Source organism: Martes martes (assembly GCF_963455335.1).
Source record: "Martes martes genome assembly, chromosome: 14".
Taxonomy (NCBI): domain Eukaryota; kingdom Metazoa; phylum Chordata; class Mammalia; order Carnivora; family Mustelidae; genus Martes; species Martes martes.
In genome coordinates this window covers 1,092,331-1,114,779 of record NC_137902.1, presented here as the reverse complement: position 1 = coordinate 1,114,779, position 22,449 = coordinate 1,092,331, and the positions used below count along the sequence as shown (strand labels likewise).

General features: G+C 63.9%; 1 protein-coding gene across 2 annotated transcripts in view; it reads right to left on the bottom strand.

Moving 5' to 3' along the window:
* STK32C (serine/threonine kinase 32C) overlaps positions 1–22,449 on the bottom strand; it is a gene marked incomplete at its 5' end in the record, with an annotated part of 69,753 nt that overhangs the window by 6,145 nt on the left and 41,159 nt on the right. For both annotated transcript variants that reach the window (XM_080823537.1, XM_080823538.1), the window contains 7 exons: positions 64–189; positions 1,095–1,211; positions 1,641–1,744; positions 1,977–2,066; positions 2,178–2,215; positions 3,069–3,242; positions 4,345–4,496. In XM_080823537.1, coding sequence (XP_080679663.1) covers positions 64–189; positions 1,095–1,211; positions 1,641–1,744; positions 1,977–2,066; positions 2,178–2,215; positions 3,069–3,242; positions 4,345–4,496 — 801 coding nt within the window. The remainder of the gene's footprint in view (positions 1–63; positions 190–1,094; positions 1,212–1,640; positions 1,745–1,976; positions 2,067–2,177; positions 2,216–3,068; positions 3,243–4,344; positions 4,497–22,449) is intronic.

The window sequence follows — 22,449 nt, the reverse complement described above, 5'->3', positions numbered from 1 at the left end:
GAGCCCTGCCAGCGGTGCGCCCACGCCCTCCCAGAGCCACCGCCCACCGCCTCCCCGGCTTACATTGGGCACGAAGCCCGGCGCCACCTTCTTCTCGCTCAGGTCTTGCCACAGCACGCCGGCCAGGGACGGGGCCGCCTGCATGTCCTGCAGGCTGGACGCTCGGTGCTTGGGGTCCACCGTGAGGAGCTGGAACGGGGCCCACGTGAGACGGTGCCCAGGCCCCCATGACCCCGGTGCGCATGGCTGACCGCCTGCCCCGGGCCAGGGAACTCCAGGGAGCTCTCGCTGCAAGGACCTCAAGGCCGGGCAAGGAAGGAACCGACCCCGGGTCAGTGCAGTAATGCGGCCGATGGGACGGCCTGGCCAAGGTGGGGTCCCCAGGGACCGTCTCCCACAATTCACCAGCAGGCGGCAGCCTCGGCCCGGCTAGTGGCAAGGAGGGCCACAGTAAGGACCTGGACAGGGCCCCGAGGGAGCCCCAGGGCGCCCGGTGTGGCCAGGCCACGGAGGCTACGTGCCCCCCACATGCCGTCCTTCCTTTTAAAGAAAATGCGGGAGACCCTACCCGAGGCTTCCCCAAGGTGTGAAGCCCGGCGTATGGATGGGTCCCACTCCCTGTTTGGGTCCCTGGGGGCCAAGGTCCCACTATGGGAGGCCCCTGGGCAGAGCGGTCAGTGCAGACTGGGTGGAGAGCCCCACAGGGACCGGGAGAGGCCTCTGGCTGTTTGGCGATCATTGCAGGGGTGAAGGTGTCCAGTAGGGGTGAGTGCATGCGGAGGAGAGCTCTGTGGGCCAGGAGCCAGCTGGGCCTTGTGTGTCGAGCGAGCTCGTCCACACCCCGTGCTGACCCCACAGGCACCAGTGTGCTCCGAGTGGGGCTCCCTGAGTGGAGAGCAGTGGGGCCAGCCCAGCCCTGGACCCCAGATGGGCGCGGACCGCAGCCCTGACCCGGTCCCCTGGGCTGCTCCCCCTGGGCTGCTACAGCCGCGCGCTCAGGCCGGTCGAGGTGCGGTGGGGGCCGGGTCTTCTCAGGATGCTCCCGGGGCCTGTGGCCAGCGTGCTCGTGGCCGTCCTCGGGCGGGGGGGCTCACCTTACGCAGCAGGCCCACCATCTCCTTGGACCAGCTGGGGACGTACTGCACGCTCGCCGTGCTGAACAGCTGCACCAGGGACTCCACGGCGCTGCTGGAGTGGATGTCGTAGGGCCTCTGGGGCGGGGGAGGCAGCGCTGCACCAAGTGCCCCAGCCCACAGCCAGAGGCACCCGCCACTTGCCCACCCCCTCCCCCCCACGCGGGTGCAGCTCCCAGGGGAGCCCGGGGCCCGGGAGGAAGCACGTCACCCCCGAGAGGGTCTGGGCCCAGGTGGCTCGGCCGTGAAGCCAGGACGGGCTGCCGTCCTCCAGGGTGGGGGGTCCCGGAGGTCCCCAGGAGGGGACACCAGGGTGAGAGCACAGGGACCCCACAGAGACCCCCACAGGAGTGTCCCAAGACGACTGCCCTGCTAACAGGTCTCTGCCCTCCTGCACCTGCTCAGCGTCTCTCCGCGCAGACGCTGGGCACCCTTGGGGATGGGGGGGCAGCCTCATCCTTCCCCGAGGGCTCGGGCCACCCCTGGGGGACACAGCCTGCTCCGTACCCATCCACGCAGCAGCTCGTAGGCCAGCACCCCCACTGACCACCAGTCCACCTCGAAGGAGTAGCCGCTCCCACCGCTGACGAAGGACTGGAAGATTTCCGGAGCTTTCCAGGAGGGAGAAGCAGCTGAGTGCCCCGAACCCACAGGCCCCGGGGCCCCCTCCCCACTGACCGCCTGGGGGTCCCTCCTCCCCCCTGGTGTGGGTGGTGGGATCCACCCAGGTGTTCTTAGCAACCCGTCCCACACAGCCCTGTGCCTGCAGGGAAGTGACCCGAGCAACCCCTACCCTGCCCCCCAGCCCGGGCCGGACCCAGCAGGCCAGCGGCCGTGGCTCACCCATGTACGGCTTGGTCCCGGCTAGTGCGGTGGCCCGCTCCCCATCCTTTATGATCGTGGCGATGTTGAAGTCGGTCAGGTGCGCATGCCCTGCGAGCAGAGAAAACGATGCAAGTGTCCCCAGGACGGGAGATGCATCCCGTGGGTGAGGTGCGCGCCGCCCACCCCGCCCCGTGCCGACCTCGCACGGCCTCGGCTCACCTTGCTCGTCCAGCAGGATGTTGTCAGGTTTGACGTCTCTGTTGAGGGAGCAGGAAACGGGGCGACGGTTCATGCCTTGTTCGTGCCTTGCAGACCCCGGCGGGGCAGGGGGGTCCCTCGGGCCCTTCCCCACTCAAGGAAGACGCCCCAGAGACCAAAGTGGGCCTTAAGACGATGGACCTGGCACCATCCTTATGGAGTCGGGTGACACTGGCTATTCTGGGCCTGGGGCCGGGGGCACCTCCAGCCGCCACCTGCCGCGGCCCGATGGACAGGGGCGAATGCACCGGATGCAGGGGTGCCGCAGCCCCCGGAGGACAGATGCCGGGCCCCCTCACCCAGACCCCGGGGCCGGCCCCTCTCCCAGAGCCCTGGGGCTGCACAGAATTGATGATTTGGGTCTAAGCCTCCCGCCAGCTGGCCTCGGGCCTCCTCGTGCCTGACTCTAGGAGCTCAGTCAGCGTCTGCGCCTGGATCGAGACGGGGTAATAGTCCTCCAGGGCAGAGGCACAGAGACCCTGTCCACCTGACTTTCTAACGCGCCATCTCAACTTCCTCATCCGCTTTCTGCTAAAATCTGTTCGATCCCCCGGGGGCATGGCCGATGAGCAAACGGCCTCGGCTAGGTGGTGGCCAGGACCCAGCAGCTGGACAGACCAGCTGAAGGGGACCCCGATCCCGGCCCACCTGGGGCTGCTTGCATAGAAGCCGCCCCCAGGGGCAGCAGGGGCACAGCTGTGGAGCCGGCTTGGAGCCGACGGGTTTGAGAGCCACACGTGGGGGCAGGTCTGGAGGCCCGGGGCCGGGGAGACCGTGCAGCAGCCTCTCCGGGTCCCGCTGGAGCGCGGCCACCCTGCGGGCGGGCAGGCAGGCGACCCCCTGGGCACACACCTGTGGATGATGTGCTGACTACGCAGGTAGTCGAGGGCCAGTGCCATCTCGCAGATGTACAGCCTCACCGTGTCCTCGGAGAACTGGACGTTCTGCTGCAGGTGGTAGCGCAAGTCCCCGCCCAGGAGCAGGTCCACGACCATGAACATGTCCTCCTCGTCCTGGAAGGAGTACCTGCGGGCACCATGCGAGAGCGTGGCACACGCGTGGCAAAGGAGCTGGGGTCACAGCACCCGCCGCACTCGATGACCCCCCCATCTAAGGGTCTGGGCACCCCCAACCTCCCACGGGCACTCCCCAGGAGCGGGGCCCCGCCATCCCCTCTGTTAGCATGGGGACCAGACGATCGCAGGGCCCTGCGGCCACAGCGCGTGAGGCCGGGCCCACGTCCGGGGTGAGGAGTTGGAGGAGGCCTGGGCAGCCCCGGGCTCCACTGCCCTACCATCCTGGCATCCCAGTCTGTCCCCACTAGTACCCGGGCAAGGCTACGTTCCCTGCGGCATGGCCAGCTCCTGCATCCTGATTACAAGCGGGCAGGACCCCGGGATCCGACTCGGGCTACTGGCTATGCTGAAGAACCTCTCGCCCCTGCGGAGGCCTCAGAGGAATGACCCCTGGGGGGTCTTCAGCCCTGAGTGTGTCCCCTGGAGCAGCTAGCACCAGATCACTCTCAACAATGCCCTGTCCCACACTTCTGTCCCCAGAGGCTGGTGGGGCCACCCCTTCCCCCACGTTCAGCTGAGGGACCCTCAGCTCCATCGTCCCGAGGTGGCACTACCAGGACCAGAACTCCGTTTGTGCGCGCCCTCCCAGCCACTTGAGCCCCTGTGCCCACGGGGCCCTCGAGAACGTGGTCCGGTCTGTAAGCCCATCAGGGAGCCCGGACCCAGGATGGAAGGTGCCAGGGAGGACTCAGGGAGGACCCTGCGTGGGGAGGCACCCTTGTGCAGCAGGACTCCCACGCGGGAAAGAGGACGGTGATCTCACTGCCGCTTACAGGCTCCTTCCCATCCAGGAGCTGGTCTTGGTGCCCATTTTATGGAGGAGCTCAGGCCCCCGGAACTCTCCCCACTGACTCTAGCGCCAGTGACTCCATGGGCCACAGGCCCCTTGGCGGGAAAGCCTGGCCTTCCTGTGGGTGGGGAGACCCGCACGCCTGGACAGCTCTGGCCCCGGGACAGGGAAGCGGAGTGCATGGGGAGTCCCCAGGGCAGGGGAGGAGAGAGCGCGGGGAAGGGCCCCGGGGGCAGGGGAGGGTGGCAGCGGGGTCACCCACCACAGGTTCACCAGGAAGACGTGCTCGACCTCCTGCAGGATCTCCAGCTCCCGGAACACATTGCGCACCTCGTCCCGCTCGATGCACTGCTGCTTGTTCATGTACTTCATGGCGTACATCTTCTCGGTGTCCCGCTTCTGCACGATGCACACCTGGAGGACGGACGGGACGTCTGCGTCCAAGCCGCCACCCCTACCCCTGCCCACCCGTGCCAGACGCAACCCAGAAATGAAGGGATGTCTTTGGTGGGGCAGGACCCAGCCAGGAGCACGGCCCCGGGGCCCGGGCCCCTCCCCACGGGTGACCGGCACCCCTTCCCGGCGCTCAGGGCAGCCGCTGACTTGGAGGGCTGCCAAGGGAGGTCGAGGAAGACCCCTCAGCCACAGACCCACACCGGGAAGACCCCGTGTGCGCGAGCTGCTGTCCTCATCAACCCTGGGCCACCATCCCCATGGCGACAGGGACCCTCCTGTGACGACAGGGTCCCACACGGCTCTCACATGCCAGTCCCCCAGGGCACTGGACTATACAGCCGACTAGTGCTATCGGTGGCAGCGCTTACACGTGTGGGACAGAGACCCAAAAAGCAGCCCAGACGCAGCTGGGGCAAGCCCGAGCGGCCAGGGGCATCCATCAGAACCAGGGACCAAGGTCTCCAAAGGAAGCAGGGCTAACGCACAAAATCATAGGCTGGGGGGAGGGGAGGGGCAATGCCACGTCCCCCATCCAAGTTGTAGGGAGACCGCTCATGGACAGATGACCGAAGTCACCTGCGAGGGGCCCCACGCCTTCGGGCTTCAGGTCTCCAAGCTGCAGGAACCAGGGGTGGGGTGGGGTGGGAAAGAAGGAGAGGAAATGGAAGATTCTGGACTTCAGGTGGGTGGGAGACTGTCCCGGGCGCCGCACCCAGAGGCTGGTGTCCTGGACCAGAAGTGTCAGTGAGCATCAGAGTCTCGGGCCACACCCGCGGGATCCGCCCTTGGGGGAAGCCCACGTTCCCTCTCTGGGAACGCATCCTAAGAAATGAAGGTGCTTTTTAAAGGAAATGTTCATCACAGTTGAGCAAACTGCTTGGAGCAGACTTTCGAGCAACCTTATCTTCCAACAACCTCATGGACACGGGCAAGTGAGCTCCGTGAAACGCCGCGCAGCCACTGGAACAGAGTTTATAAAGGTTTTTAATGACTCGTGGTGGTTCTTACGGAGCCAAGCAGAAACCACAAGGCTGTGCTCTTTAATGCACAGCGTGGAGACGAAGGGCCGGGGCGGGCAGAGACGGGACTGGAGCTCGGGCAAGCGGCACCCCCAGCCCCCGCCGCTCTGGCGTCTGCTCTGTTCCCCTGAGGGTGTCCGGCAGGCCGGCGGTGGGTGACCATCGGCTGTGGGGCGCAGGACACAACCACCAAGCGCCGTCAGCCGAGCGCCCGCGTCACCCAGTGCAGGACCTTCGTGAGCCGCAGAGGCGGTTTCCAAGGCAACACCCACACACCTCCCTGCCGGCCCCGAGGGAGGCACAGCTCGCTGGCGTGATGTCCCCGGGCGTGGAGGGGGCGTTCTGCCAGGCTGAGCTACGTGGAGCTCTGAGCCTGGCCAGCTCCCACCTCGAAGCTGCCCGGGAACCCGTGCAGGGCACCCAGGCCCCCGCAAAGCCCGGCCTACAACGTCCTCTAGCTGGGCTGACTGCCAGGAAGCTCGCAGCCCGGGGGACGCGCGGGCCGGCCTCAGACCTGCGTCGCTCCGTACTTCCAAATACCCCCCACATGGTCTTGATGCCACAAGTTAAGCCCGTCCTCGACGCTCTTCCCAGACTGGCGGCGGGGGCAGACACACGGGAGCCCCGTTCCTGAGGGTGGGAAGAGTGGGGGTGGGAAGGGAGGCCACAGCCCAAGTCCTGCCCTCTCCGTGCCGCCCAGGCCTTCCCATGCAGATAAAGGCTGGGAGCGGTTCCCGTCTTCCCTGACTCTCCCCCAAAGTGAACAGGGGGACAGGATGTCTGTTCTCTGAAAGGAGCACAGTCCTGAAAACGTGGTCCCCAAGGGGCGTCGGGATGGACAGAACTCTGCTGGTGGGGACGGGGCAGGGACCCCTGTGCCGGTGGCTCCTCTGCGGGGACATCACACCCGTGCGGACCCCTGCTGACCCGGAGCAGCAGGACGCCGGCCGGGGCTGAGGAGGCCACCAGAGAGGACAGGCCAGAGAACAGCTCACACCCCAAAGCCCCCTGGGGTGGTTCTGCCCACTGTGGCCACGCGCAGCACAGAGACCCCTGTCCAGGAGGCCTCAGGTGCCTGTGGGCAGTCCGACGTCCCCCACGGCTTTGTCGTGCCCACATGTCCACCGACCACGGCTGTGTCTCTACCGTGCTCAGTAGAACGATGGCCCCAGGGACACCCACATCCTAGTCCCCGTGCCCTGTGATGTGTGACTTTCCCGGGAGGTTGTCCCAGACTGCCCGGCAGGGTCCTCACGAGCGGGAGGCAGTGGGAGGTGAGAGCCCCAAGAAGGCGTCCGGGCTCCGCGGCGCTGCCCAAACACCGCAGACCCCGTGGCTTAAGTAGCAGACGGTTCTCTCCCAGTCTGGAGGCCGGGAGGCAAAGTGCAAGGTGCCAGCAGAGCCCGCTGTCGGGGAGGACCCCACGGCTCACAGATGGCGTCTGCTCGCACGGTCCTCCCGCAGCCGGTCCTCAGGGCGCGCAGGGGGACAGTCTGGTCTCTGCCCCCCGCCCTCAGAGGCAGACGTGAATCCGGCCCCGCCCTCGCTACTTCCCCTAACCCAAGCTCCTCCCACAGACCCCGCCCGTCGACCCCTGCTCACTGGGGCCGGGTTTCCACACGGGCTGGGGGGGCGCAGGTCCCCGGCAAGAGGAAATGTGACGCCCAGAGGGAGGGTCCTCGGTGTGTGGTCGTTTGTCACAGTGGCCCCAGGAAGCCGACGTGGCTGGCCACCCACTGTCCTGGGAGCCGTGGGGGACCGAGCAGGGCAGTCGGTGTCCCTGGACAGCGTGGTCCACCTCTGCTCGCTTTCCCAGCTGTTGGGGCTGTGGACGGAGACCGGGAGGAGGTGAGGCCACCACCGAGGCCTTTCCAGCCCCTCCCACGTGTGAGGCCACTAGTGTGAGAACCATGTGCTTTCTGGATTCGACCCTCTCATTTCAGCAAAACAGCCCAAAAGTCATCTGCAGGAGGGACAGCCCAAGCGCTCTCCCAACCGGCCGTCCTGCATCCCCGACTGGCCGGGCCAACGATCTGGGGCCGTCCCAGGAGACACAGACGGACAAAGAGGAGCGGCCCCGGGGCTCCCGGCGATCATCTGAACGTGTTCGGTCGGCTGTGACTGCAGCCATTAAAGCCCAGTCACCCGCTTGTCCCCGCCGCTCCCCACACTCTTGCTCAGGATCTCTGAGACTGTGCGGACAGGGGACGGCCTGCGGGCTCTCCCCGCGTTGCACGCCCGAGGGACCCGGAGCGGCAGACGGATGCCCCCCACCCCCAGCCCCGGGGTCTCCCGACCGAGGTCACGGGAGGAGAAGCCCGGAGCTTCCGAAACGTCTCCACCTCCACCCAACGAGGCACGTTCGGCGGCTCCCAGCGAGCTGAGAGCCCGGGAGCTCGGACGGCCACTGCCTGTGTCCAGCCGGGCAGCCCTGGCTCCCCGGGCTCCTGTCACACAACCGCGAGCACAGCCCTCCCACGGCCAGGGAAGAACAAAGTGGTCTTTTCCCCCCCAAGCATGTTACTTCCTGTATTTGCTTTTAAAGTCTTTGTCACTTTGGTTAAATTGGTAAGTAAGCTTTGTGATCTGTGATCTTATTTAATCAAATATTTTAAAACGTCTGCCTATTTTCACAAACTTCCCCAAATCAAATCTAACAGTCTTTTTGATTTGTTATGATTTGTTATTGATTTGTTATTTGTCCTTAGAAAAATACAGACATTCCCCAGTTGGGCTTACATGACATGTTCGGTTACCGGGAAGCTGTCCGACGGGAAGCGTCGCTAACCCTTACTTTATGCTGTTCGCACGTGCGCTGCCAACACCCGTGTTTCAGAAATGCTGCGGAGTGGCCGACGCCGACACCCCCGGGGTCTGTGGAATCGCTGGTAATTCTAGTTGTTGTAAATGGCACAGCCACAAGAATAACCAAATATCCTCGTCAGCTGCAGCATTTTGCAAAAAGCTCTCGTCAGATCTCGAACCAGGGCTGCTTTCAGCGTCTCCCCATTCGGAGATGGTCGCCGTCTTGCCGTCGAGCGCACACTGGTGCCCTCCGTCTTCATTCAGAAAGTCCCCGGGAAGGGCTTCCGCGGGGACCCCGGAGGAGAAGTTTCTGGTAACTCTGAAATCACGCTGTGGAGCCAGAGACCTTCCAAAACTCTAATGGAGAAGCTCGTGGCTTCAGGAAACTGGATTTAATCACACGGCCCTGGCTGACCTCATGAGGATGGTGACCTCTTCTATGACCTCTGGTTTGAAGCCCTGCTGGTTCTCCAATGTTTGGGTCTCCAGACTTAAGACATCCTGTTTCTCTCGGATGCCCCGTTGAGCAGGGAGCCTGACACGGGGCTCGACCCCAGGACCCTGGGATCACGACCTGAGCCGCAGGCAGACGCCTCCTTGACTGAGTCCCCCAGGCCCCCGTCACTCCCCTCACTCTTACTCAAGACTTCCCGCCTGCCCGGAAAGAAAAGAAAGAAAAGAAATCTCATCTCCTTTCTCTCAAGCTCTCCGTGGTTCATGGGCCATCCGGGAAATCCCACCTTCACGAGCAGGACTGAGACGGTTGCCCCTTCCCCCCACCCGACTCCTCCGAAACTCAGCGACTGTTATTAAAGACGCCGACTTTCACGCCCGCGTGTCTACATGCAGGAGGAGTCTGTTCTCCTTGTCGCGGGACGTAATTAAACTCACGGTGATGTCACCAAGACTTTGACGGGGAGGTCGTATTTAAAAGCGGTACAGGGGACGCTGGACCAGACTGAGGTAAGGGACGTGCCAGCCTGGTGTGCACGCGGGGCTCCTGGCCCTACAGGCGAGTAAAGGTCACTTCTTGACAGGCCCAGGAATTGGGGATATCTTGGGAACCTGGAAGACAGGAATTCACCCAAATTTAGAGGGCCTGGAGGCAGAGTCTGGTGACCTGGCTTCTCAGCCTCGAGAGGCGACATCGGATCTGGGACCCTGTGGGAAATTTCCAGCAAAGCAGACTTCGAAGAGCCACGTGGTCAGCCACTATTCTTGCCAGACGCACGGAAATGCCGGGCCGAGTTCCATGAGACGCGACCTCTTTGCAAACACGCGGCGTGACCCCCGTCGCGTCTCGCGTCCCTGCCCGAGAGCCTGTGTTTCGGTGGTAGCGACAGGGCCTGGGGACCCGCGCCGGGCGTCCTCTGCGTCAGCCGGGGCCCGCCGTTCTGTGCTTTCTGGGGACAACCGGCCTTCCCCCCACAGCCTTCTGCCTTGAAACATGAAACATGAAAACGGCCCTTCCCCGGCACCCCCCACGGCAGCCGGACGACTCGACAGACGCTTTCTGAGAAAGCGCCGCAGAGACCTTGCGTGCACGGCCTTCGTGCCGGCCGCGGCGTGGGCCCCTCGGGAAGCTCCCCGGAGCTCCCCAGACCCTCACCCGGGACAAGCGGGCCGCAAACCAGGAGACGCTCCGGAGCTGCCCCCGCCCTCCTTGCCACCCACCAGAGGCGTCCACCGCCCGACCTCCTCTCAACGGCGGCCTCTGCGGACTCAGAACCTGGCCTTGAGGTGGGGGGTCCATGTGCAACCCCACCTCGTCAAAGGAGACCCGTGTCGCTAACCTGACCTCTGCTCCAGACGAAGAGACAGGCTCAGAGAGAGAAGAAGCAAGCTGCCGGCGTCACGTCTGAACGGGGACGCTCTGGGGGGCGTCTCAAAGGGGAGCGGGGAGAGGAGGAGGACCGCCACTAAAGTGCGCCACCGGGCTCACACATCATGAGCTAAGACCTTTAAACACCAGCAGGTGCAGGAGAGGCGCCCTGACCGTCCCGTCTTCCTCCTGAAAGAAGCCCCATGTGGAAAACGGTGGACGGGGTCCTCCCTGCCCCGGGAGAACCGTGTGCGCCGAGGATGGGACGTCGACGCCGAGAGAATTCTGGACGGGCCATGTTCACGCGACTCTCCCCTTCCGCTCTCCGAGTCCAGTCACTCCTCTGCACCGGCCTCTTTGTCCAAACCCAGATGGAAACATGTAGGTCTGGCCGCCTCTTTGTGTCTGTTTCCTTATGAGGGCTCCTGGGTCACATAAAACTCACCCTAAACGCACGCGTGCTGTTCTCTTTGCCTGTCCTGTGTCCACTAGTACTCCGGTCCAGTGGGAAATTCGCCTCCCCCAAGCCTCAGACGGGCCCAGCCACGCCTTGACTTTGGTGTTCTGGTGTCCAGAGCTGTGGGGGACCGTGTCTCTGCTGTCGTAGGCCCCCAGTGGCGGTGCTGCGTTACCGTGGCCTCAGGACACAACACAGTCCCCAGACCCTCCGAGGGTGCCCATCTATGAACATACCCTGCTTCCCTCTGGTGTCCATCATCCTGACGACCTCCAAGCAGCCCCTGCTCTGACCTCTAATCCGAGCCCCTGCTCTGACCTCTAACCGAGCCCCTGCTCTGACCTTTAACCCGAGCACCCACTCTGACCTCTAACCCGAGCCCCTGCTCTGACTTCTAACACAAACCCCCACCCACTGGGGTGCCTGGGTGGCTCAGTGGGTTAAAGCCTCTGCCTTCGGCTCAGGTCATGATCTCAGGGTCCTGGGATCAAGCCCCACATCAGGCTCTCTGCACAGTGGGGAGCCTGCTTCCCCCTCCTCTCTGCCTGCCTCTCTGCCTACTTGTGATCTCTCTCTCTGTCAAATAAATAAATACAATCTTTAAGAAAAAAAAAAAAAAAAACAACCCCCCACCCAGACCTCTAACCCAAGCCCCAGCTCTGACTCTACCCTGAAACTCCGCTCTGTCCTCGACCCCAAGCCCCAGTTTTGACCTCTAACCTGAGCCGCTGCTCTGACCTCTAACCCGAGCCCCCACTCTGACCTCTAACCTGAGCCCTACCTCTGACCTCTAATCTGAGCCCCCAATTTGACCCCTAACCTGAGCCCCTCTCTGACCTCTACCCGACCCCCCACACTGACCTCTAACCTGAGTCCTACCTCTGACCTCTAATCTGAGCCCCCGATTTGACCCCTAACCTGAGCCCCTCTCTGACCTCTACCTGACCCCCCACACTGACCTCTAACCTGAGCCCTGGTCTGAACGCTTTACGGGCTCACCTGGCCACTTGTCAGGTGCCCTCCCGTGCAGCCCTCTCCTCGGAGAGCCCAGCCTCCTGGCTCCCCTCTTCTAACCCAGGCCGGCCGACCACACCGCTTCTGGGAGGCTGCTGGGCTGCAGGGCCCACAGGGTCACTGTCCCGAGGGCGCCAGCATTCCCCTGTGGAGTCGGTCACGTCAAGCCCCCAGAGAGGGGCTGAAGCCCCCCTGGGCTGGAAAGGCCAGGTCTGGCGGCCCCGCGGGCTCTCTGACAGGAGAGCTCAGAGGAGCAGGGTCTGCGGTGCCGGGGTTGAGCGCCGTCCCCCCAGCTGTCCGTGCGGCCCCTGCCGTCCTGCTCGGGTGCACTCCCGGGACGAGAGTAGAAGTGCTTGGGGCTCCGGGGCTGGCAGCAGGCTGCCCCGTCCAACCGTCTCCTCCACAGCCCTGGTCTGGGTTTTCTGAGCTGCTTCCTCCAGTCGAGGACCGAAGCGGACAACAGGATGGGATCCGCCTGATGCACGAGGAGCTCCGCGGCCCGGCCCCGGGGGCTGGGGTTCCGTGGGCAGCGCCCGGAGCAGCCAGAAGCCGGGGCGGCTGATGGCTTGGTAACTGCCATTCTAATTCCGTGCTGCCGGCATGTTTTGCAGATTTAGTGATTCACCCAAGCTCTTTTCCTCTCCAAGTAGTTTTTGTTCCCCAGAAAGCAAATGCCTGACAACAGGTACTTAAAGCCTCAAACGTTATGAGGAACGTCCCTCCTGATCCCACCCGGGGAGCTTCTGGAGCCGGGGAGGGGTGCGGGCAGTCCGGCTGGGCTGGAGGAAAGACAGCAGGAGCGCGGGTCTACACGGCACCACCTCCCAGAGGACGCCTGGCCTCCCTGAACCGGGGACCCACGTCCAGCCCCATGGCAGGCGGGCCCCTCGCCCAGGGTGGGGGGGGCGGCGCCGGGCTCTGCCAGGACGGTGGGCAGTCCATGTGGCAGGTGCGCGTGGGAGGGGCAGGTGTGCCGGGCTCTGTGTGCTCTGAGACCCCCCCTCCCCGCTCTCGTCCGCATGTGCTTTGTTGACCTGCCTCTGCCCACCTCTTCCAGCCCCACGGACCGGGATCTTGTCCTCCTTGTTCCCAGATGTTTCACCAGCAGGCCTGGCGTACAGGAAAGAATATTTTATTAATCATCTTAAGCTAAAGGGTCCCAGTGCCACCCAGGGAGCTCCCTTTCCAGGCAGAAGGGACAGGTCTGGCCACGTTCCTGCCCCAGGACCCCCAGCAGAATGGTCGGCGAGCCAACCGCTGGCAGGACCTGGCCACACAGGACCGTCGTCCACACAGGCCCTCGACCAGGTACCCCGTGCACCCTGGGGGGGGGGCACGTTCATCTCATCTCATCCCCACGGCTCCCCAGGGGGCAGGTCCTGAGACTGTCCCTGCTACAGATGAGGAATGTGGACAGAGAAATGGGACAAGAGTCAGTGGCTCCCAAGAGACCCCCACCCCAGCCAGCAAATGCAGCACCTGGAGTCAAGGCCAAAAACTAACGAAAGATTTAAAACCACCTCTGCTAGCAGATGACTTGGTTCTACATCGGGTTTGACAGGCTCAAAGTGAGCACAGGGGTGAGGGCGGCTGTGCTCTCCCCGGGAAGACTCAAGAGTGGGCTGAGCCGGGGGCGGGAGTGGCTAGACCCGTCTAGAACGGATCCAACGCGGTCCGCTCGTGACCCCGATAGCCAGGATGGATTCCGGCTGCGTGAGCGTTAATGTGCAGCTGAATCGTAGACGTGACCCACGAAAGCGTGCCCGGGAGCTCCGTGACCCGAGACAGGACAGCACTCCTGTGACGTGGGCCCCCGCCACAAGCGGAAAGGCCAATAAACAAGATCCGAAAACCGGACATCTTCCATGTGGGGGACACACGTCCGTCTGAAACACAACTCGGGGGGAAGATTTGTAATCTGCACCAGAAACAAAGCGTGCGTGTCCCTGACCTAACGAGCCTCTAGAAGTCAAAGAGAAGGGTCAGCCCGACCGGAGAACCGGCACAGACACACGAAGGGCCTCCGCACGGCGAGGGAGAGGCACGGCCTGGCCGTCACAGAAGGCAGAGCAAAAACTCAGAGACGCCATTTCTCTCCCGTCAGACTGGCGAACATCCAAGCACCGGTGACATGTGGCATGGCAGGTGCTGGGCAGGAGAGCAGCATGGTGGCCGGCGCGAGAGGACACTCACGTACGCATTTACCTCCCAGCCCACGCGTCCGCGTCCAGGAATGAGCCCACGGAGACGCTGGCGAAGCTGTGCGGAGGCTCACGCAGGTCACTGTGGCCCTGCCTGAGAGTGCACCGCTGGGGACAGACCCTCACTCCCCCCAGGGGCTGCGCTCGGTGGACACTGGCTCCCACACATCCACGCTCGAATCCCAGCGACCCGTGGACTTGTCGCCACATGTGGCACAGGGGGCTTTGCAGATGTGATCGTGTGAAAGATCCTGAGATGGGGATCGTCCCCTAGCACGCGGGCGGGCCTGGGGTCATCATGGGGTTCCGTACAAGGCAAAGAGGGAGGCGGAAGGGACAGAAGGAAGCAGGGTCTGAGGGATGCGGGACCACGGGCCAGGAAACCAGGACCCACAGGCTCCTCTAGGAAGTAGACGATGCCCCTGGAGCCTCTGGAAGGAGCCAGCCTGCCCGCAGCCTGACGTCAGCCCACGGCTCGCCCACAGCCGACCTCCGACCCCCAACACTGCCACAGAATACATCTGCGGGGCTGGAGCCACTATATCTGTGGTCTTTGTCGCAGCCACGGGACACCCGTCAGCACGCCTGCCCCGTGTCATGCCAGCACAGAACAGAGCGTTGGCGGGTGGAGCGTCAGGTCCAGAAATCCTGTAGCACGAAAAGCCACGCCTGGAGGAACGCCGCATGGGAGGCCACCACGGATTTCATAGGAAAATATGAAAAAGAAACGAATGGACGTGTAAACCGCACGGCTTCCCAGGGATGTTCCCAGGAGGGAGGAGGAAACAGGATGGAAGGGTGGGACAGGCTGCGCATTCCTGAGCGACCTGGCTGGACAGATCTCCACACGGCACCACGCACGTGTCCTACACAAACACCACATTCAACGCCAAGGGCGAAACCGAAGAATTGAGAGCAAAATAAGACTAAAATGGGGTGTGTCCAGGAGGCAGGTCATCAGAGAGGAATGACTTCCAGGGACCATGAGTGCCCAGCCCCCCGTGGACCTCCCGGCTCTGGCCACGACAGAGGCCTATAAAAAGCGGCCACGTCCAGGAGCAATGAGCTGCCCCGGTGCCCAGACTGTGGTCGGTGAGTGTCACCCCCCGCCAGGAGGGCCCAGGTCCCATAGGGAAACCAAGGCTCTGCTCCTTGGGGCCAGAGTGTCCAGTCCCCCCAGCGAGTCCAGTCCCCCCAGCAAGCGGCGACACCATCACACTGGGTGTCGACAGCGTCACAGCGCGTGTACCGGGGACAGCAAGGCGTCCTGTCCACAGTGTCAGCGTGGCCACAGAGCACCGCTCTGCTGGCCGCCAGAGGACACCCGGGATCAGCTCTGTCCCCGACAGCTGTCCGGTGAGGGGAAGAAGGCACGTGTCCTTCTGGACGAGCTGTCCACCACCTCAGGGACAGAGAACGTTTCTTTGTCAGCACGGCAGCGAGTTGGGGACGACGTTGTAGCAGCCGGGACGCCACTTCTCGGCTCTGCTCGGGAAGCCGTGGGCGAGGGGGATGATCCCTGGCGGCCTAACTCAGACGAAGCCTGGAAGCAAGTCACACCGGATCCCCCCGCCGGTGTAGACGTGACCGCTCACATGAGGGCGGGGCTGGTTGGGAGCACATCGGGGACCAGCACACACGCTGACCTGGAGTGTCCACGAAGAAAGTGCGGCGAGAAGGGGGACAGGGGACGGGCCTCGTGTGGGTCTGAGCCACCAAATAAACCGCCACAACGCATCGGTGGGATCGACCCGCACGGGTCACCCCAGGTGCCCGAGGGACCGAGACCATGCAAGCCGAGGTGCCCGCTGAGAGGCTCAAAGATACAGTGGGACCCTTTCGGGGTCCGGTTCACCTACCCTGAGCGTGGGCAGGGGCGGGGGACGGGAAGCGGCTGAAACAAGATGACCCCGAGCTGTAGCGGAGAGTGGGCTGGTGGCTTTTCTCCTCCCCCCCATTGTGTTTAGGCTTGAGGTTTCCCAAAAGGGAAAACGAAAGAAGATGTGAGGCCGCGCCGCGTGGCTGTGGGTCCCGAGCCGGGGCCTCAGCAGCCCAAGCGTGGGCCCGGCCTGCTTCCCCATGAGGCAGAGCCCACAGGACAGACTGGCTGGCGAGAGACGTGGGGCCCAGCTCAGTGACGGTGCATGGGGAGGCCTGGAACTCGGGGTTCTGGGGGCCCAGGGGTCTCTGCCCTGACAAACGGCACTGCCTGAGCCACGGGAGGTGGCAGAAGCGACAGATGTCCAGACACGCTCACCAGAGATGGACCGTCTGGGCTCCCACGGTCAGCAGCCCGGGCCAAGGGTGCCCCACCACCTCCCAGTCCCGAAGAACAGCCTCCAGCCATCAGCAGCGCGCCCAGCAGGCCTGGCAAAGGAAGCTTCCTTCTCCCTCGGTTGCTGGGGGACTGCGGGCTCACCCTCGGCGTCCACCCACCGGGGGCGCCTCTCTGGCCTCGGCCCCCAGCAGCGCCCAACCAAGGTAACAACCGCTTGCGCGCTGACCAGGGACAAGACCGAGAAAGTGGGTGGGAGCGTCCTCCTTCTCCGGAATCGGTCTCTAGGGAGGCGGCTATTTTAAGGCACAGCAAGGCCCGGGTGACCCAGAGGCCAGCAAGTTCCCGTTGTGCTTTGGCCCACTTTGGAGCACGTGACGGGCAGTCTGTTAGACGCTGCCCCCAGGGAGGCCACCACGCTGGCTCTCTTTGGGACTGCAAGTCTGAGAGAGACGGTGACGCCGGGAGAGGGCTGGGCACCTGCAGGTCGCAGACAGCTTCAGCCCTCGGCCTGGGCAGCGTCCGGAGCGGACCCCCTACCAAGTGAGCTCCCTGGGGCAGGGAGAGGAAGGAGCCCGTGCCCTCAGCACCTGCCCTCCCTGCTGCCCCGTCCAGCCCCTTCTAGCTGGGCACGGGCCTCCACTGGCCCTCACAAGTCCTCCCACGGCACGCACGCACGGTGTTCCTCCGGCTCTCTGACCAGCGCCTGTGCCCGCCCCCACACTCCTCTTCCCTCGGGTGTGGCTTGTTTGCGTCTCAGCATCCCTCACCCCTGGAGAGCCCTCAGTCCGTACCCCAGCCTGCCCAGCAGGGCCCCTTCTGGGAGGTCTGATGGACACAGGTCAGCTGGGCAGGGTCCCTCAAATGACTGCTGGCTCCGGGGCCAAACCCTTCCCATCAGGGGCCCCAAGTAGGAGCTGCTTGTAAGGTCATGTACGAAACTTAAGTCTGAACACGGACTCCGTGGAGCCAGATGGAGAGGGAAGGGCGGCAGCACGGGGAGTCCCGGGCACTGCGGCCGCGGGAAACCTGTGAGCCAGCCCGGCTTCTGCGGACGGGGCTTGAGGCCAAGCCCCCCCGCCCCCCCGACAGCGTTGGGGGCTCTGAGCCTGGAGTGTGAGCACACCGGGGCCGGCCTTGCCTGGGGACACTCAGGACCCTCAGGATCCCTCCATGCGGGAGCAGGTGCCGGCCCGTCCCTCCTCTCAAGGCTGCAGGACACGCATCCCCTCATCCCTTCATCCATGCTGGGCACCCATGTCCCTGCCCCCCGTGATGCCGTGACCCATGCTCCTGTGAACACGGGGGTGCAGACACTTTTTGGAGTCCCTGCTCTCGGCCTTGGGGGTGCGCGCCCGCAGGTGGCACTGGCGGACCTGGTGATACTTAAACAGCAGAGTTTTAATTTTTTTTTAAATCTCTTCTGTGCACTGGCCTAGTCAAGATTCCAACTTCTATCATCAGTTTGAGTAATTGTCTACTTTGCTTGGCTTTTTTGCGGTTTTGCTGATTCGGGCAGGTGTGTGTGTGTGTGTGTGTGTGTGTGTGTGTATGTTCGTGCGTTTCTCTGGGATGGGGGGAGGCTCTTCCCTGCCAAGGGTCATTTGCACCATTTGTGTGGCTACAAGAATGGAGCCTTGTGGGAAAACCCAGCGCCTGGGTGTGTGCGGGTCCACAGGCCGCCCTGCCTAAGGGTGACCGGCACCAGGCCACCAGCCGCGGGCCCCTGCCGACACGACGGGACACTGTGAATTCTGGTGACTGTCGCTAGCCCGGCTTTCAGCAATGCTCCTTCCCAGGGTTCCCCAAGGCGACTGGCATGGTCAGGCCACAGTCAAGCACGTGATGGGAACAAGGGCACGGAGGCACGGGCCGGTAAGGCCCAGAGTGCAGACCGGGTGTCCGGACGTCTCAGTAGGGGCTGTGAGCCTGCTCCGGGAGCCGGCAGGACACAACAGCTCTGAGCCCTCGGCCACAGCTGCGCCGCCCCCACCCCCACCGCGTTCCTGCCACTACTGAGGGCCAAACCCCAGGAGGGCGCCCCGTTAGCTGCAGATGCTGCCGCCAGGGGCTGGGGGGTCGCCCGTGGCTGCCTCTGAGGTGTTTCCACGGCAACGGCTGGGCGTCCTCAACAAGCAGGGTCCACCAGGAAAGAAGCGAGGCCCTGAGCCCCAGGACGGCACTTGCCTCACCGGCCCCCGCCACCCCCTCCCACCTCATCTCCAAGGTCCTTCTGAGATCTGGTGGTCACAAGGGGCTCAGGAGTTTCCTCAGTTTTGGGGTCTGCGGCCAAGGCACACTGTACCCCAATTATCTTAGCTTTTCCCCATAAACTGGAGAGAAACAAGACATGCTGGTCCGAACCGCGCCCCCGCCCCCCCAATAACAGCTCAGCCAGTGCTCCTACAAGAGCCAGGCTTGCAGGAAGGGAAAAGGGTCTCCAGGCCTCACAGCTGGATAAGAGCCCCCATATCTGCCGGATCTCACAGTAAGCACCCTAACTCGGAACCCACAGCCTCCTGACAGGTCTGAGCTGGGCAGGGGAACAGAAGGCGGCCAGGCCCACCTACCCGCAAATGCTCAGTAGCAGGCGCTCCCAGAAGCCTCTGTGTGAGCAACAGCCCACTTTCTGTAGGTGCAGAGAGGAAGGCGGTGCCCTGGGGTACAGGGCACTCAGGGCAGCTAGCGGGAGGAGGCCTGGCCTAGGAAGGGCAGAGACCTGCCGAGGCAGGACCAGGCCATGGGGCAGAGACGGGGTGGGGTGCATGATGAGGGCCAGGACCTTCCCGCTCAAACACCCAACTGTGCCCACTGTGCAAAAGCCTGTCACATCTCTGGAAAACGGATCCAGGTCAGGGACTCTGGACTCACAAGGGGACACCCACCCCCAAGAGACAAGCCTTTGCTTCCTAAAGGGCTGGGTCCTTCTACTGCCTAAATCTTCCCTTCCTGATGGTCCAGCCCGACCAGGTGCCCCCGTGAGGAGGCTCGGCACACCCCTGTCCTGAACGGAGACCCAGACTCTGCCCCGTGGATAGCATCACTGGGAGCCCGTATCTTCCAGCAAGGAGGACGGTCAGGCTGGCAAAGCCAGAACCCTACCCACTGGCCACACCTACCACAGGGCTGCCCAGGCTGGTAGCATCAGCCACAGCCAGTGACCACCCAGGTCCCTGGCTCACAGCAGCCACAGCGGCCTCGGGGGTTGGCAGGGTGACAGACATCACCATTTTCCAATATACTGGAATGCTAGAAAATAAAATCTCCTGTTAACAGTAACAAAGATAATGTGCACAACAGCCTAACACGCAGTAACTCCAAGAACAAGATAATAAACATAACAGAATGCCAAAGACTGACCAAAAATGTAACATTTCAATGAAGAAGCACTACAGCCCTAGTTGGGTAAGTGGCAACTTTCTCTTAATCTTTAAACGTAATTTCTACCCAAATTTCATGATTTTATCTTGATCGTGACAACACTTACGTAAAAGTTCAAATGGAAAAACAAGTATGAGGACAGTGGTCATCTTGGAAGAGGGTGAGGGGCTGGAGGGCAGGAAGGAGTACAGCTGGATGGGGCGGGCCAGGGGCAGGGGGCGTGTGAGTCAGAGTTAAGTTCCAGGTGGGTAAAGGTTCTTTTCCAGAACAGTGTTCGTCTGTGCTGGCTGTAAATGTACTAGTTAGTAACAGGTCAGACAAGGGCACGGAGAGCTGAGGCTGGTGGTGAGGAGATGGCTGGGGACAGAGGGGGCAGGGAAGGGGCAGCTGGGGACACGGTGGGGGCATCTGGGGGCAGAGGGGGGCGGCTGGGGACAGAGAGGGGCAGGGAAAGGGTGGCTGGGGACACGGAGGGGGCATCTAGGGACAGAGAGGGGGAGGCTGGGGAAAGAGGGGGCAGGGAAGGGGCGTCTGGGGACACGGAGGGGGCATCTGGGGACACGGAGGGGGCATCTGGGGACAAAGAGGAGGCGACTGGGGAAAGAGGGGGCAGGGAAGGGGCATCTGGGGACAGAGAGGGGGAGGCTGGGGGCAGAGAGGGCAGGGAAGGGGCATCTGGGGACAGAGAGGGGGAGGCTGGGGGCAGAGAGGGGCAGGAAGGGGGAGGCCGGGGCGGGAGCGAAGAGGACAGGACGGTCGGGGGCGGCCGGGGACGGCCGGGGGCAGCCGGGGACGGTCGGGGACGCACCCCGCAGGCTCCCCCGGGGAGGGCGCTGTGCCCGGCCCCCGCCTTTCGCCGCGCCCGCCGCCGGAAAGGGCAGCGGGGAAGCAGGACCTCCCCTTGCCCGGAGGCCCAGAGCCCCGCAGGACCAGAGGACGGCGCTGCCCCCACCCCGGAAGGACCAAGACGCCGGTACCCGCGCCGGCAGCGGCCCGGGCACCGCCCCCCCGGCCGGCCACGACCCTGGTCACATGACCCGCTCGGGCCAATCCGAGCGCAGCTTCCCGCGTGACGGGGCGGGGCCGGAGCACACGGTCGCCGCCGGCCAGTCAGACGGCGGCGTGCGGGGCCGAGACCCGCGGCGGAGGAGCGGCCCCAGCCCTTCCCCTCCCGGCGCTGTTCGCGCACATCCGCCTGGCACCCTCCGCGGCCCACTGGGGTCGAGTGTCACTTGCGACCCGAGGCCCCAGGCAGAGGCGTACGGCGCCTGCCAAGGGCGGGCACAGTCGTCACCGCGGAGGCCTCCACCTGCCCGCGCCCGGCTCACCTGCCCGCGCCCGGCTCACCTGCTCCGCCCGCTCACCTGCCCGCGCGCCCCGCTGACCTGTCCGCGCCCCTCTCACCTGCCCGCGGCCCGCTCACCTGCTCCGCCCGCCCCCCCCCCCGCTCACCTGTCCAACCCGCTCACCTGTCCGTGCCCACTCACCTGTCCCGCCCGCTCACCTGCCCCTCAGGAGTGAGGGCCACTGCTGGGCTTACACGGGCTCAGGCGTCTTGGGAACAACGCCCCCCACCCCCAGCCCAGTCACGGGAGCGGGGAGGAGCTTCCTGCACTGAGGGACCCCCCCCACCCCCCCGCCACTCCTGTCCTGGTCAGAAGGACCAGGCACAAGGCCCCTCCACCTGCAAGCCAGTGGGGACAGGGTTGTCGGCTCACACCGTGAACTTCCAGCACCAGCTTCCACTCTGCTCTGCAGAACAAAGCCATCTACCCGGCGTGGTTTCTCAGGCATGGGGGACTGGGGAGGGAGGGGAGGGGCGCTTAATGGGAGCAGTTTTACAAGACAAGGGAGGCTGGACACAAGGACGTGGTGGTCGCTCAGCCATCCGGAGCAGCGCACCTCCAGGTGATTACAACCCTGTGTGACTTCACAGCAACAACAAAAACCCGGAAAAACCAAAAACACTAAGCAGACTTTGGGAGTGGCTGTCAGGGAGCCATCCTCCCAAAGGGTGGGGCAGCCACCAGGGGAGCAGCCCTTGCTGGGAAGAGCGGGTCCTGTCACATGCGCCACTTTGCCTCCCATCCTGAAGTGGGGGCATCGGTGAACTCGGGGTGTTTGCAGCTGCTCGACCCAGTCGTCCGTAGAGAGCCAGGGTTCACTGTGCTGTCGGGCATGGATGGCCTGCGCACGCACATCTCAAGTAAGGCCACAAACGGGCACTTACAGGCTCGGCCACACACACTTGGAGCTGGCCTTCTGAGTCCTGGGGAGCTTCTGCATCGGGGTCACTGCTCTAGCCACCGAGGGCAGCTGGAAGGCCCAGAGCCCCGGTCAGTGACAGGCCGTTGGCTTCTCCACATTCCAGAAGGCCACCGAGGGCAGGGCGCCCTGGGACGACAGCCCCGAGACCCTGCAGGCCTCATTAGGCGGCCTCGTTAGGGAGCCATTCCAAGGCAGCGCGCGTCAGGCTGAAGTCTCAGCAGGACCTTGCCGGCACGCCACCGCTCGGCAGAGCCCGTGTCCGGGACCCTGTGGCCAGCCGGCTTTTCAAAGCTACAACTGCTCAGGGAATCCAGAATCCTGGGGTTCTGAAGACACGGCGGTGGGGGTGTGTGTGCCGCCCAGCAGTGCAGAAGGAGCCTGAGGGGGATGACAGGGATGGGAGGAGGCAGGGGACAGAGAAGGGGCTGCCCCAGGTCAGCCCCCAACACTGCTCGCCCTCCGTGTCTCCCCGTACATGCCACTCCTCCCGGAACCTGGCGAGGGCTGGTGCCCTCCGACGCCTGACCTTAACCTAAGCCCCACCCTGTCTTCCCCTCGACCTTCCCCATGCCCTCTGGAACCCCAGCAGACAGAATTTACAGTCGGTTGGGAGAAGCAGGGAGGGCAGGGAGCAACCCAACCGGCAGATCTTAAAAATACTCTCCTTAA